Here is a 15,189-nt window from a genome sequence, read left to right as displayed (position 1 = left end):
GCAGGAAATCCAGAAATAAAGCGCTCTCAACTGATGGTTCTACTTCAAGACTTCCTGCAGTGGAGAACACATCACCCTCAAGGGCTAGGCAATTGTTTCCATTGTTGAACTGCTCTTAATCATCAATATTTATCTGAAGATTCAACTGATACCTGCCCTCCTATAACTTAAACCATTCGATCTAGTTCTCTCCTTGGGTGCAGTTGAGAACAAATCTTTGCCCTCTTCTGTGCGACAGCCTTCAGGTATTTGAAGAATGCTCTCGTCTTCCACCTATGAAGTCATTGGTGAAATTTGGGTAATATAGTTGGTGACTGTGTAACGTTACTGTTGCTGTTGATTTTATCCATGCATATGGATAACTGTCCTTAAAATGGAAATACTGAAGGGCAGTGTATGATTTTTTTAAAAAATTACATTGCTGTGAAGGAAAAGTAGGGTGGGAGCAGGAGATAAGCTCATTGAGTCTTTAACTGCACCTTGCATAAAGCTCAGAGACAGACACTATCAGATGTATATTTGACCAAAATGGATAGATAATCATCAAATTCAAGGTGATCTTTTAGCTGAATGACAAACAGGACAGTGACTTATAAAGTAGATTTATTTGTTGTAGGTGCAACTTATTTTATCACAAGTTGTAACTAAAGAGCTACATGACTGTAGAAGTGCTTATTGTTACCAACTGCTTCAGTGTTAGTGGAGTATATGGTAGATCTTGATATTTTTGGCACACAAAATATTTTTGATATTTTGTTTTTCTGCATACAAAAGCCAGTGTTGACATATCTCAATCAACGGAGTACCGCTAAGCACAAAAATCCCAACAAAATGAATTGTCCATGTTCTTGTCTCAGGATCTTCCGTGGTTTATTTCTCTTATTGCCGGAATTCCGCAACTGAGAGAGTAATAACATCAGACCGACCACACGCATTGCTACCAACACCAGGAATCATGTCCATTCTTTACTCAAAGGAATTGATGAAGACCGTCAGTTACTAAGGTTGCCTTATTGCAGGGCAAACAATAAATCACTAAACTTTTAAAAAATCTTTTTCTGGCGTACTGTGCTTCAGGTTGCACTTATTATCATCTGCCCATAACTCGTGGAGTAAGAAATGCGCAAGTTCCCAATAAAACCATACCCCCCCAAAAGAAAAAGGTGGCATTGGATGAGGCACCCTGTACAAGCTTGTCTCAATCATATTCATTTAGTAACCAAAGAGAGAATCATGACTTTTCTCTAGCCAAGCCTATGGCTTCCAGTCACTGCAGCAAGATAGGCAGTCGAATGAATAATAATAAGAAGAAGAGTTTGGATTTGATATCCCGCCTTTCACTCCCTTTAAGGAGTCTCAAAGCGGCTAACATTCTCCTTTCCATTCCTCCCCCACAACAAACACTCTGTGAGGTGAGTGGGGCTGAGAGACTTCAAAGAAGTGTGACTGGCCCAAGGTCACCCAGCAGCTGCATGTGGAGGAGCGGAGACACGAACCCGGTTCCCCAGATTACGAGACTACCGCTCTTAACCACTACACCACACTGAATAACACCAAGAAACCCCTAACCGAGTGTGTGAGAACTTCTGATATAGAGGGAGACCTGCCCCTCCATCATTGCTAACACCCAAATAGGATGCTGAGTCCCAGATCTAGACCAGTTAAAATCTGGCAGTAGAAGAAGTTATCATATACAGATCACTTCCGAAGAGTATACAGTGCATATATATCTCAGGATCAAATGCAATTATTCTTAACATTGTTCATCACTGTGATTACGCACCTGGTACCCACCTAAGATGTCATCACGTGCAATACACATTCGGACCAACAGCTTGTGCTTTCTGATTTTTATGGCGTAGGTTATCAGAAAGCGGAATGGAAATCCAGTTATAAATCAAGTATTTTGAGTCCCAGTCGTGTTCTTTTGCAAAAAAACCACTGGGCTGCTAGTGATGCCTTTCGAGGTAGACGGCATTTCGTGTGTGAAACAGTATATAAAGGTATTGAAAGCAGAGCACCAGGCACCAACCAGCTCACTACATAGGATGAGCACAGCATCACTTTAAAAGCTGACTGCAAAAAGCGTCGGATGGACAGCATACACCCAGCAATAATATGTCAGGTAAACTCTGGTTTTAAGTTCCAGAGTCCTTCCCCGCTTGGCCTCCTATAAAAAGTGCAGAGGTTTCTCAGGAGCTCTCGAAAGACCGAGGACTGTTCCACAGTCAGTTTTGATTCAAACTCCTGCAGTATTTCCTGAGTGCTGGCTTGACCAGGCACCCGGGCCTGGAAAGCCAAGAAGTTCCGGACGTCCATTAGTAACTCCTGATGTTCTGTAGCTACAGAGGGTGCAGCTGCTACCTGGGGAAGATTCTCCTCCGTTTGACTGTCAGCTGTCTGGGGTACAGTCAGATGGTTTCTTTCCCTCATTTTAGCTAGCAGAGATGATGAGTCCATAGCGTTTGAAGAAGACTCTCCTGCTTCCACCCTTCCATCAAAGTGAGCGGGAGAAATATTTCTGCTTTTATTCTCTTCTCTCCTTTTCTCTAGATCCTGCAAACAGAAATGGGAAAATACTGAAGGAAGCTCTCATATACACAGAACCTCGTCCCCTTGTGAAAAACAGCAGTTTATAGCAAGAAGAACAACAAAAATCTTCTGTAGATGGCGAACTGCCAAGGAAGTGTGAGCCCAGAAGTTTACAGGTTCATCTTTCCTTGGTCACAAAATCTCTGTGGCTTTATAGCTTAGTGATCAAGTAGCGGAAAGGCCAGTGTCACACCAGCCCTGTTTTACACTATCAATTCAAGTCATATTGGACCTATCAAAAATCTAGACAAAATATATATTTAGGAAAGCATTTTCAAAACGGCAAAGGAGGTGATGATAATTTGCCAATGCAATGGGAACCGGTTGAAATTACAGACACACAAGATGCTTTTGTGAGAAGGTTTTGGGTAGCTTTTCATTTGTACAAGTTTGAACACTTATGGTGCCTTCTGTCTGCACAATGGCTAATCTGGATCCAGCCAATTGTGATTTGAAAACACACAATTCTAATTTCCTTATTATTTCCATATATACACAGAAATTGTTTGTGTGTGTACGCGCGTGTACATGTACACATCATTACATTGCTGTATAATGAATGTAATTTATAATAATTATTTGTAGCATATTTTATCATCTCTCTGGAATATCAAATTACATATTCTGTGCTTCACTGGAAAGCTATGGTTTTTTTAAATTGAACAGTAACAGATTTGTTTTGTTAGCGCAAGTGTTAGCACTGAACACTGACAAATATATCAAACGACATCACATTAAAGTGGCAATCACTTTGCAAAGGGTGATATTTGTCTACATTTTGATAGCTTCAATGGATTATATAACACAGGCATGGCTTCTTTTGCACTTAGTTTGACATAAAACTGCATTTTTACTTGTCTCAATCTCAGCTCCAGCTGCACAACTGCAAGGAAGGAATAATGCTCCTGTTTTTAAGTTTAACTCAGATAGATTGACCAGTCAACATGCAAATGATGATCTCTGCTGGGAGCTTTCAAGCTGTGGAATCATGTTGTAGGCTTGTCATATGAAGTGCTTATGAAATACCTTGCATTTCTTTCCTGGAGATGGGGAGGAGATAGACTCTGTCACCAAGGTTGGGTTCCTCTTCTGACCAAATCTGCTTCTGAAACATACCAAAGAATTGCACACAATTTCTTTGCAAATGTATACCTGTGATAAGATAGATAACTGCAAGGGAATGCAGAGACCTTTTTCCACCTGCGAATAACGTTCTGGGGACCGCATGCTCATGGTGGGTGAAGCCAGAGGCAAAAGTGAATACAGCTGGAAGATGTGACTTTTACTTTGTACACTAGGTTACATTCCAGCCATGTGAAGGCCAGAGGTTTCCACAAACCTATAGGCATCTTTCCACACACAACCCGACAATCAAGAGGCATTATCCTAGCTCAAGGACACATTTCAGCCAGACAAAGAGCTCAGTATACCTGAAGGAGCGTCTCCACCCCCATCGCTAAACCTGGACACTCAGGTCCTCCTCCCGAGGGTCTTCTGCTGTTCCCCTCATTGCAAGAAGTGAAGTTACAAGGAACCAGGCAGAGGGCCAACTCGGCAGTGGCAGCCTCCCTGTGATACGCCCTCCCTCCAGATGAAAAGGAGATAAAGAACTATACAACTTTTAGAAGACATCTGAAGGCAGCCCTGTTTCGGGAAGTTTTTAATGTTTGATTTTATGTTTTAATATATGCTATAAGCTGCCAGGAGTGGCTGGGGCAACCTAGACAGATGGGTGGGGTATTATTATTACGTAAAGGTAAAGGGACCCTTGACCATTAGGTCCAGTCGTGGCCGACTCTGGGGTTGCGGCGCTCATCTCGCTTCATTGGCCAAGGGAGCCGGAGTACAGCTTCCGGGTCATGTGGCCAGCATGACTAAGTCGCTTCTGGCAAACCAGAGCAGCGCACGGAAACACAGTTTACCTTCCCGCCAGAGCAGTACCTATTTATCTGCTTGCACTTTGACGTGTTTTCGAACTGCTAGGTTGGCAGGAGCAGGGACCGAGCAACGGGAGCTCACCCTGTCGCAGGGATTCGAACCGCCGACCTTCTGATCGGCAAATCCTAGGCTCTGTGGTTTAACCCACAGCGCCACCCACGTCCCTATTATTATTATTATCAAATAGGCTGCAAAACAGCTCAGCTCAGGACAGCTTCAGAGCACCTTGCAACTGTTCCTCTTAGGCACAAGCCCAGCTCCATGCTGCTCTGTGGGAGATTATGAGGGCTGAAGCAGAGAATCCAGGCAGTAAAATGAGTTTAAAATTTGATCGCCCATTTACCTTTCTCCTCTTGGTGTAATGGTACCGGAAGTATACAGTCGTATCTTGGCTGTCGAACGGAATCCGTTCCGGAAGTCAGTTTGACTTCTGAAAACATTCGACAACCAAGGCGCAGCTTCCAGTTGACTGCAGGAGCTTCCTGCATGCAATCGGAAGCTGCGTCAGACATTTGGCTTCCAAAGAATGTTCGCAAACCGGAACACTCACTTCCGGGTTTGCGGCGTTTGGGAGCCAAAATGTTTGACTCCCAAGGTGTTCGGCTTCCAAGATGCGACTGTACTTCAAATATAAAGATAAAGGTAAAGGGACCCCTGACCATTAGGTCCAGTCGTGACCAATTCTGGGGTTGCGGCGCTCATCTTGCTTTATTGGCCGAGGGAGCCGGCGTACAGCTTCCGGGTCATGTGGCCAGCAGGACTAAGCCGCTTCTGGCGAACCAGAGCAGCGCACGGAAACGCCGTTTACCTTCCCGCCAAACCGGTACCTATTTATCTACTTGAACTTTGACGTGCTTTCGAACTGCTAGGTTGGCAGGAGCTGGGACCGAGCAACGGGAGCTCACCCCGTCGCGGGGATTCGAACCGCTGACCTTCTGATCGGCAAGTCCTAGGCTCTGTGGTTTAACCCACAGCGCCACCCACATCCCATGTACTTCAAATATACAAACGAGTAAAAGTCAATGAATCTGAAAGTGGCGCCATAGACATTACTTTGTTCTTGCTGGAAAACCAGCAGAAGTGGCTCCCTGGTATCGCTGCCGAGAGATCTTCAGCACTCTGAGTGCATCCTGAGCAACACGATTGGCTTCTGCTTCCACCAGCACGTAATCCGGACTGGAGGCTTCCATAATGGCATCGTGCTTCATTACACTGTGTATTCCTGGGAGAAAGGAGGAACATGGCTTGCTTTAAAAAAGAGAAAGCACATTTTGCAAGACCAATGGAGGGGCTTAGGCATAGGTGGTGCCAGGGGGGCAGGGAGCAAGCCCCCAAACAAGGGAAACGATTTATAATGAATTGAAAAAAATGTTGAAATATACATTTATAATAGGCCTTTCTTCTTGGAATAACAGGTTTGGAATTGCCCAAGAAAGATGTTAAATTATTTTTGTATGCTACAACTGCTGCTCATATTTTGTTAGATAAAAAGTGGAAAACCAAAGAATTACCAACAATAGAAGAATGGCAGATGAAGATGATGGATTTTTCAGAGCTAGCCGACCTAACCAGAAGAGTCCGCGACCAGAAGGAGGAGGAGTATCAGGAAGAGTGGAATAAATTTAATGATTATCTAGTTAAATTTCTTAAGTTAAATTAACTGAAAATAGCTTGCAGATACTTAATTGGCTTAGGATTTTATTTATGTTAAGTGATGAATTAATATGTTTAACTGCATAAGGTGAAGATTTAAAGATGTAAATGTTTAAGTTAAATTTCATAAGAATTGGGATTTGGAAAACCGTTAAAAGGACATGCAATGAAATTCAATCAAGGGGAAGCGAGGAAGTCACCTAACAAAGTCAATAAGTGTAATTTTCAATAAGGCTATGATTTATGTTTGTCTTGTGTGTTTGTTTGTTTATAATATTGTGAAAACTAATAAATTTTTTTGGGGGGAAAACAAACAAACAAGGAGCTCTTGCCCCACCATTTGCCCCCCATTTCTGAACCTCTGTCATTAATATATGCTGCAATTTCTCTCTTTAGCCCACTTAGAAATATACTTTGCCCCTTCTGTGCACTCCCAGGAATTTCTTTCTGGTGCAGCCACAGGACTAAGCTTACAGTAATCCTTGAGACATTTTTCAATCTAAAACAACAGCTCTAAGTGCTAAAGATTAGCACTCTACAATACCACGATTAACAAAACAGAAGAGATAAGTACAACAACTAAACAACTTTGCTGAAGATTTCCCGTATCTCTTTTACGGGAAGAAAAACTTTTGCTCAATGACCCTAGCCTAGCATGGAAGGTCCCTGAAACTCCCCAAATATTACCAAATGATTTCTACCTAGACTATTTGTCATGGGGTGATAAATATGTAAGAGAGGGTAGATGAAATAACATCCTAGTAATTACCACGCCAGCCTTGATCCAAAGCATCTAATTAACAGATAATTAATATCTGAGAGGTAGTGTTGATTGGCTGTAGTGGAATTTGTTTTTGTGTGTGAGTGTGTTTGGATCAGGTTAGCCAGATTGATTTGTATGCTGTTGGCGGGTTCTTGTTGTCTTGTTGGGCTGTGTATGTGATAAAGGGTAACCATACTAGGGTGAAGGCGCCTTCTTCTATTTGTCCCCATGTCAGTTTCAGTTTGTTGGTTAGTTTTTCTAATAAGGCTGTTTCCCATACTATTTGATACCATTGGTCTATGCTTACTCCTGACAGGTCGTTCCAGTGTCTGGCTATGATGATTCTGGATGCTGAAAGTAGGTGGGTTATGAGTTCTTTGTGTTGTGAGTGGGCATTATTGTCTTGGAAGATGTTTAGTAGGGCCAGTTCTGGGGTGACTTCTAATCTCAGGGGGTTCTTAAAGTATCCTGGGTCCACGTTGTTCAGGGCTTTGTCTATTAATACAAGAACCTCGAACCTCGCTGGTAACATCTGGCAGTGCAGATGTTTTAGCAGAGGTGGCACACGCTGCCATCCGCAATGGGCCTTCTGGGCTTGCGCCAGGCTAAATACTGCACAAGGAGAGAGTTACCTGATTTTTTGAAAAGCTTCTCCAAAACATAATCCTCGACTTTCTTGGGATGCTTCCCTTCCTCGCTGTCCTCCTTTCGGTACTTTCTCTGCTTCACAAGGTGAGGAATCCGCTGACCCTCAAATCTGGCATCCCGAGAACGTTCCCGCTTCCGTGGCCTGTGCTTGTGATGTTTCGTTTTTGAGGTGTGCTTGCTGCAATTATTCTCCGGTTCCTCATTCCCATCCTGCGCCTGGCAATGGCTATTTTTCTCATGTACGAGATCATGCCGACTTTCAACAAATACGCTTGTATCACCAACGGGAAAGGAATTGAAACATGCCATGTTCTCGGGCGCTTCTTTCTTCTCCAACTGCGCTCCCTCATCACCTGATCCTAAAGGTTTCTCTTCCACTCCGCTCAATGGATCTGTAGGAGCAGCTGCCGTCATCCGAGCATCGCTTTTGGGAGGACTGCAAATCCGAGGAGACTCTTCTGTGCTGCACTTGACTGTTTCATCTGGTTCTGCTGCTGTAGTAGGTGAACTTACATGCTGTCTTTCCGAGAAGGAATCTGGAAGCCTGGTGCTTGTGGGCGATGTACGCCCTGCAAGGCGGTGCCGTCGCTTAGAAGCACCAGGTAAGTTCACAGCTTTACGCTTTAACTGCCATTTGGGTGTTGGAACATCAGAGCCAGTGCCTGAAACAAATTACACAGAAAATCACTGGCTGTTGCTATCCCATGTTTTGTTGTGCAGATGCTACAATTCCTCATCAGACATACCTGCAAATATAGCGCTGGTTTCGGTCCCTTGTGCCCCATCTGGGCTGCTCAACGTAAAGAGTTCATAGAGGTCGTTCGATTTGAAGAAGCGCCTCTGCTTCGGATCTTTCAACACTCTATTCGTTAGAAACTGTTTGAAGATTTGTCTGGAAAAAAGCACAGAATTTTGTGTTAAGATATGCATAGCTTTCTGTTCAAAGCACTAAACTTAACAATGCAAATTTTACCCCAGGGAAAAATTACACAGTGCAGCATGCTTCACACGGATTCTCCGAGTTGTTTTGGTAATTTTTAAGCAATCCACAAACTGCTAACCAAATGAGTTTACTGCACTTAATCTCATGACACACCAAAGATATATCCCACGAGACACTGTTTATCCACAGCAGAAAATACAAACAAAAAGGAAATCCCCATAAAAGAGGAGGAAGGGGGAAAGAAAGCTAAATCCAGTAAGAACTTTGGCAGAGGGTCCAACAAGCTATAATAAAAGTTGCTTCAGTTCCTGAAGGCAAGACAGATGGTAATATTAAAAGAAAAACTCGAGGGGAGTGAGAATATGGAACTGAGGGGAACTATGCTCGTCATTAAGCCTATCAATGATAACTTTTAACACTAAATTCACACTAGTCACCCACATAGTACCTGCTTCAGGGGCTTCCTGATACAGAGCCAACATTTTTCTGGTACATTTGCATCCCAGCATCTCATAATAAAAGAACCAGCCTACAGAGGGCAAGTGTGATGATCTTAAAAGCTTAGAGGCTGGTTAGAATAAAAACAACTTCTTCGGGACTTGAACCTATGTCACCTGTGTCAAACCTACAAGCTGTGGCTGTGCACTGGCCTGACTTAGATGTCACAGCCAAACCATGGATAGGACACCAGGAATATGCTGCAGAACGTATTGCTTTTCTTTTCTTTACACCACATCAGTGAGGCCAAGAGAGGGGTCCTGTCATCTGGGCAGCCCAGGACCTCCATACTGCTAACGTAGCAGTTTGACTTCACCCCTGGAGGTGCACTCCACTGAGGGATGCCAACAACAGCAATACGGCTCCTCCTCAGCTTCCAGGTTCATGATAATTCTATTTAGATATTTCTATTTACAAACTATGGTTGTTACTGAGCATAATTCGCAGATATTACGGTTTGAGATAGGTCCCTAATTCTGGCTTGGAAGTGATCTATGCTCCATACAAACTTACAGCAGATTCCCAGTTACTGAACCATTGTTTTGCTCAGGATGTCTAATGCCTTATTTCAGGCACAAGCAGCTCCCGCCCTACTGGAAGTGGCTACCAAATGTTATTCTCTACTGTCAGAAAAAGCTTCCTAAGGCGTGTCGGATGGAAGAAGCTAGATCCACGGATACAGGTTTGTGTCAGTATTTACAGAACCAGGGCATGCAAACTTTTGTTACGCTATACTGCCAGCCTTTAAAGTGTTGATCCGTTCTGGGATAGGGTGGGGTGGTTTTGAAGGAAGGAAGGAAGGAAGGAAGGAAGGAAGGAAGGAAGGAAAGAAAGAAAGAAAGAAAGAAAGAAAGAACACCTTTTCTCTTTCCCATGTCTCCAAAGACCTTCCTTTGTGTGTGATGTGCTTTGTGTTCAGCCCCCAAACTGAACATTTTTTAGCTATGTAGTAGCTGCATGGTGACAGCAGCCATGAAATTAAAAGATGCCTGTTTCTTGGGAGGAAAGCAATGACAAACCTAGACAGCATCTTAAAAAGCAGAGACATCACCTTGCCGACAAAGGTCTGTATAGTTAAAACTATGGTTTTCCCAGTAGTGATGTATGGAAGTGAGAGCTGGACCATAAAGAAGGCTGATCGCCAAAGAATTGATGCTTTTGAATTATGGTGCTGCTGGAGGAGACTCTTGAGAGTCCCATGGATTGCAAAAAGATCAAACCTATCCATTCTGAAGGAAATCAGCCCTGAGTGCTCACTGGAAGGACAGATCCTGAGGCTGAGGCTCCAAGACTTTGGCCACCTCATGAGAAGAGAAGACTCCCTGGAAAAGACCCTGATGTTGGGAAAGATGGAGGGCACAAGGAGAAGGGGACGACAGAGGACGAGATGGTTGGACAGTGTTCTCGAAGCTACCAGCATGAGTTTGACTAAACTGTGGGAGGCAGTGGAAGTGCCTGGCGTGCTCTGGTCCATGGGGTCACGAAGAGTCGGACACAACTAAACGACTAAACAACAAGAAGTAGCTGCATTCACTAAGATATACACAAGCAGCATGCACTTCCAAGTAGCCCCTGTCCTGCCACTGAGCTCCTTGCTTAGCACAAATGGTGACACACAAGCCAGGACATACCCCTTTCCCCCAGCCCTCCCATCCAGGGCTGGAATTTCTCCTTGCACACGTTGTCGTGTTGCACATGTTGTCGGCATGGGCTGAAAAAGCACACGATGCAGCAAAACGGCTGAAGCTAAGCAGGTTTGAGCCTGGTTAGTGCCTGGATGGGAGGCTGCCTGAGAACCCTTTGTATACCGCTTTAAGTTTCACAGCAGGGGGGAAAAATGGCAAAATACAAATAAATGCTGTTCTTCAGAGCTGCACCTGGTGAAACACTAGCAAGTCAATGCGAGTGTGCCACTCACCTGTGGTAAATCTTTTCTTCGATAGTACCAGCAGTAAGAAGTCTGTACACGGTTACTTCTCTCATTTGGCCTATTCTCCAAGCACGTTCGCGAGCCTAGAATACAAAGAAGTGTTTTGCAAATGGCATTTTCAGACACAAAATTCCGGGAGCCAGACCTAATTAAAAACCTTAACTAATGTGCTTAAAAGCAGCCACATTGCTGCCTTTAGAAAAAGAAGCAGACATGTGACCCCAAATTCAGATCAATACTGCAGAGGAAGGTGTGTTCATCCTTCCCGCTTTGCTGCCTTCCTACCCCAAACCTTCTAAATAGCATGTAACTTGCTCGAAGGAGCAAGGCCAAACATCTGCAAAGTTCAAGTGCTAAGAAGAGCATGTAACAGAGCCAATTTTTGGCATGAAAATAGTTCAGGGGGAGAGGATTAAATCCTGCTCCATCCGCACTGTGATTAAAAACTAGACCAGGATTCCCACAGCTACGTTTTCTAAAGGAAGAGATGTGAGTGGTTCTAAGCACATTTGGCTAAAAACATCTTCAACATGGATGTGCAGACTGGAAAGCCACAGCAGTTAAACATCCTGAGCCTTGCATGCTTCTGAATGGTCAAAGTTAAGACATCCTGGCTCAAAGCAGATGTTGAACTGTACATCTCAGATTTAATATTCTTTTCCATGAAACCTACCTGAGTGTCTGTGCTGGGATTCCAGTCGGGGTCATAAATAATCACTCTGTCTGCACCCGTCAAGTTAATACCAAGCCCACCGACTCGAGTGGTAAGTAGGAATACAAATAAGGATTCGTCCTGTAAATACATACACCACAAGGTACATTTAGGAAAAGTTTTAAAATGCGTTTGCAGGTCTTTCCAGCCTATGGATGCGGTGAACGTGCTTCTTGGCTGCCCAAGGCTGTAAAATCCTAAACGTTTTTACTTGGGAACAACTTCCACTAAAATAAAGCTAAAACTAACTTATGCCTGTGATTCACATATAACAAACATAGTTATTTGCATGTGCGTTGGAAGGAGCAAAGCCAAACATCTGCAAACTTCAAGTGCTAAGAATTATTATAAGCTGATCAAATAATTGTTGTGACATGGCAACCATTAGAAGTGAACAGAATAGGTTGAAGGAAAACCTTTATTCATTGTTCCGTCTGAACTGTGAAAATAAATTTAAACCCTGCCAGGCTTGAAATTCAAAGGGTGGGTGGGTAATTTATGCAGTTTTAAAAACTATTTAGGAGCTATGGAAGTGATAAATAATAATCACAGTACAGTGGTACCGTAGTTCTCAAACTTAATCCGTTCCGGGAGTCCGTCTGACTCCCGAAACTGTTTGCAAACCAAGGCGCAGCATCCGATTGGCTGCAGGAGCTTCCTGCACTCAATTGGAAGCCGCGTCGGATGCTTGGCTACTGCAAAATGTTCGCAAACTGGAACACTTCTGGGTTTGCAGTGTTTGGGAGCCGATTTGTTCGACAACTAAGCTGTTTGAGAACCAAGGTACCACTGTAACTTTAATTTTAAATATTGGTGCATCTTCGAATCTCATCCTTTCCCGTTATGTAGCAGCAGCAACAACAACAGCAGCAATAACAATAATAGTTATTATCGGAATCTGGTAAATGTTTTATTATTTTGAGTAATCCCTCATTCAAAATATGTTGGGAATGTTGCACCTGTGTGTAGTTCCAGAAGTTTCCAACAAGTCTTTTCATCTGAGTCTTGCTCTTCTTGTTAACCCTTACCAAACTGAATGCTAAATTCCATGCTTCTCCAATGAAGATCAGAGACCACCTGGCTGATCCAGAGTTTCTTACCTCATTAAATCTTGTAATAAGGGGTTGCCTTGATGCCACTGTTGTGGTGCCATCCATCTTGAGATAGGAATAGCTTCTCTGCTTTAGAAACGCTTCGAGAATGTGCAGCATCTGAAAAATTGAGGGGGGAAAGATTTATGCTGAGCAGGAAAACAAAATCAAAACAGTCACTGTACAGCATAAAACTAATGGCAGAAATCATGATGATGATGACTTATTAAATGTCTATACTGCCACTCGTCCGAAGATCACAAGGTGGTTTACAATATAAAAACAGAAAAATACATTTAAACACTTCTCTCGTACAGAAATTGTTTCTGCCTACTCATGCCTAATAAATTCACAGCAGGTTCTGAGTAGGACATTTTTCAGCCACAAATTAAAATTCAGGTCTAACCAAAGTTGGTATGTGCAACTGAAATTAGAGTAGGGAATGCTCTTACTAAAGTACCAAAACCTGATTTTATTTATTATCTATGGACTTAAAAATGGAAGATTCACTTTTACTCCTAATTTTTTTAAAAATTCCAGTTAATCCAATTAATAGCTATCTTATTTAGGTATATTAAAGGCTTGGTGCTACCGGATGTCAGGGAAATTGTTCAATATATATTGACAGTGGCATGAGCAACTATCTGTTATAATTTGGGGGGGGGGGGAGGGAGAAGGACTCCAACACTGGAATGGTAAAACTGATCAACAGAGTCATAAAAGCAAGGCAATCTTATCTCTTTGTTGAAAAATCTAGTTTTCATCATTGAAAACAGGTGTAAGAAGTGCAAGAAAATGTAAATCCACACACATTGTTGAGAAGATTGTGAAATATTTTATGTATTGGAAGCAATTGGCATATGCATTTCTATTTGAATTCTTTAGGTGGTTATATGTTGGAAATTTGCATCTATTTATCTACTACGTATCTTGCTAAATTGTACCCTGTTATTTTTATTTTTCTCAATACAGAGGCAAAGGACCCCTGACCGTTAAGTTCAGTCGCAGATGACTCTGGGGTTGCGGCGCTCATCTCGCTTTATTGGCCGAGGGAGCTGGTGTTTGTCCGCAGCTTCCAGGTCATGTGGCCAGCATGGCTAAGCTGCTTCTGGTGAACCAGAACACCATTTACCTTCCCGCTGGAGCAGTACCTATTTAGCTACTTGCACTTTGACGTGCTTTCGAACTGCTAGGTTGGCAGGAGCAGGGACCGAACAATGGAAGCTCACCCCGTTGCGGGGATTCGAACCGCCGACCTTCTGATCGGCAAGCCCTAGGCTCTGTGGTTTAGACCACAGCGCCAATCACACCTCGGTTTAAGAACAGCCCTGTTTACGAACTATTCAGTATACGAACTCCGCAAAACCGGAAGTAGTGTTCTGGTTAGTGAACTTTACCTCGGTTTACAAATGGAAGGCCTCATTAGGGAAAGCACGCCTTGGTTTAAGAACAGCTTTGGTTTAAGAACGGACTTTCGGAACAGACTAAGTTTGTAAACCGAGGTACCACTGTATTGTTATCATGTATTTATTTGAAAATATAAAGAAAAATGCATGTGCATATTCCCCAGGCATGTCGATCAGAACTACACAGAACCTTGCCCCTTGGCTTTAAAACATTGCTTTCTGGGAGGATTCTGCAGGCAACTTTCTAGCGTGCAGCGTCAGGTCACAGCTGTGGACTTGAGACAGAGAAGATGCAAAGCGTGACTTACCTGCCGAGACTGAGTAAAGAGAAGTACTCTGTGGCCTTGCTTGTGCCATATTTTCAGCAGAGACTCTACAACTATCATTTTCCCGGAACGCTTCCAGAATCCAAAATGGTCTTCTTCCTTCAATTCTTCATCAGGGACACCCTTCAAAATTTTAGGACCACCGGAAAAGAGGTCTGGGTGGTTGCAGATCTTTCTCAGGGCCACCAATCCGGAAAAAATCTACACGGAGGACAGCCAAATGTTTATTCTCTGCATGTTCAGGTCCTTCCACATTTAAGCCAGCATAACAGATCAGAATGAAAGCAAGCAGCCACTGGAAGAAGGTTTTCAACAAGAGACTAGGGCTCTTATATCGTAACATATCACCAGCTAAACTTTGCAGTATATTATGGTATCTGGGAGGAGGAAAGAAAGTGGGGAGGGAAAAGGCAGCTGCTGGCCACGCAGACGATTGGTGTCACTGTGCGCAACTTCTGCTTCTTCCTGGTGAGCCTGGGCAGGCAGTGCTGCCCGGGGCGGAGCCTATAAGCCTGAGTAACACATGGCATGGCACTGCGGAGCTGCCCATCTCCCTGGAACCGCCAGCTGTGGCTCGTCCTGACGACAGCCGCTTGCTGCTTAAGAAGTGGCTACCGGGAGCCACCATTCTGCTTGGTGCAAGGAGGGAGGAGGCGAAATGGAAGCAAGAAGAAATTCCGACGAAAGAA

At 43.6% G+C, this 15,189-nt stretch overlaps 1 protein-coding gene across 1 annotated transcript in view; it reads right to left on the bottom strand.

The window, feature by feature from the left end:
- Positions 1–586: 586 nt before the first annotated feature.
- The window catches only part of ERCC6 (ERCC excision repair 6, chromatin remodeling factor), a 50,025-nt gene continuing 35,422 nt past the window's right edge, over positions 587–15,189 (bottom strand). Inside the window, exons 13-21 of the mRNA XM_081005414.1 lie at positions 14,483–14,701; positions 12,778–12,888; positions 11,639–11,758; positions 10,954–11,048; positions 8,341–8,486; positions 7,579–8,256; positions 5,584–5,752; positions 3,619–3,697; positions 587–2,556 (exon numbers count right to left, since the gene is read on the bottom strand). Coding sequence (XP_080861540.1) covers positions 2,122–2,556; positions 3,619–3,697; positions 5,584–5,752; positions 7,579–8,256; positions 8,341–8,486; positions 10,954–11,048; positions 11,639–11,758; positions 12,778–12,888; positions 14,483–14,701 — 2,052 coding nt within the window. The 3' untranslated portion in view covers positions 587–2,121. The remainder of the gene's footprint in view (positions 2,557–3,618; positions 3,698–5,583; positions 5,753–7,578; positions 8,257–8,340; positions 8,487–10,953; positions 11,049–11,638; positions 11,759–12,777; positions 12,889–14,482; positions 14,702–15,189) is intronic.

The sequence above is a fragment of the Podarcis pityusensis genome, assembly GCF_964106645.2.
Source record: "Podarcis pityusensis genome assembly, chromosome: 5".
NCBI classification, from domain to species: Eukaryota; Metazoa; Chordata; class Lepidosauria; order Squamata; family Lacertidae; genus Podarcis; species Podarcis pityusensis.
The sequence above is the reverse complement of the archived record's forward strand: the minus strand, read 5'-3'. Positions and strand labels throughout refer to the sequence as shown.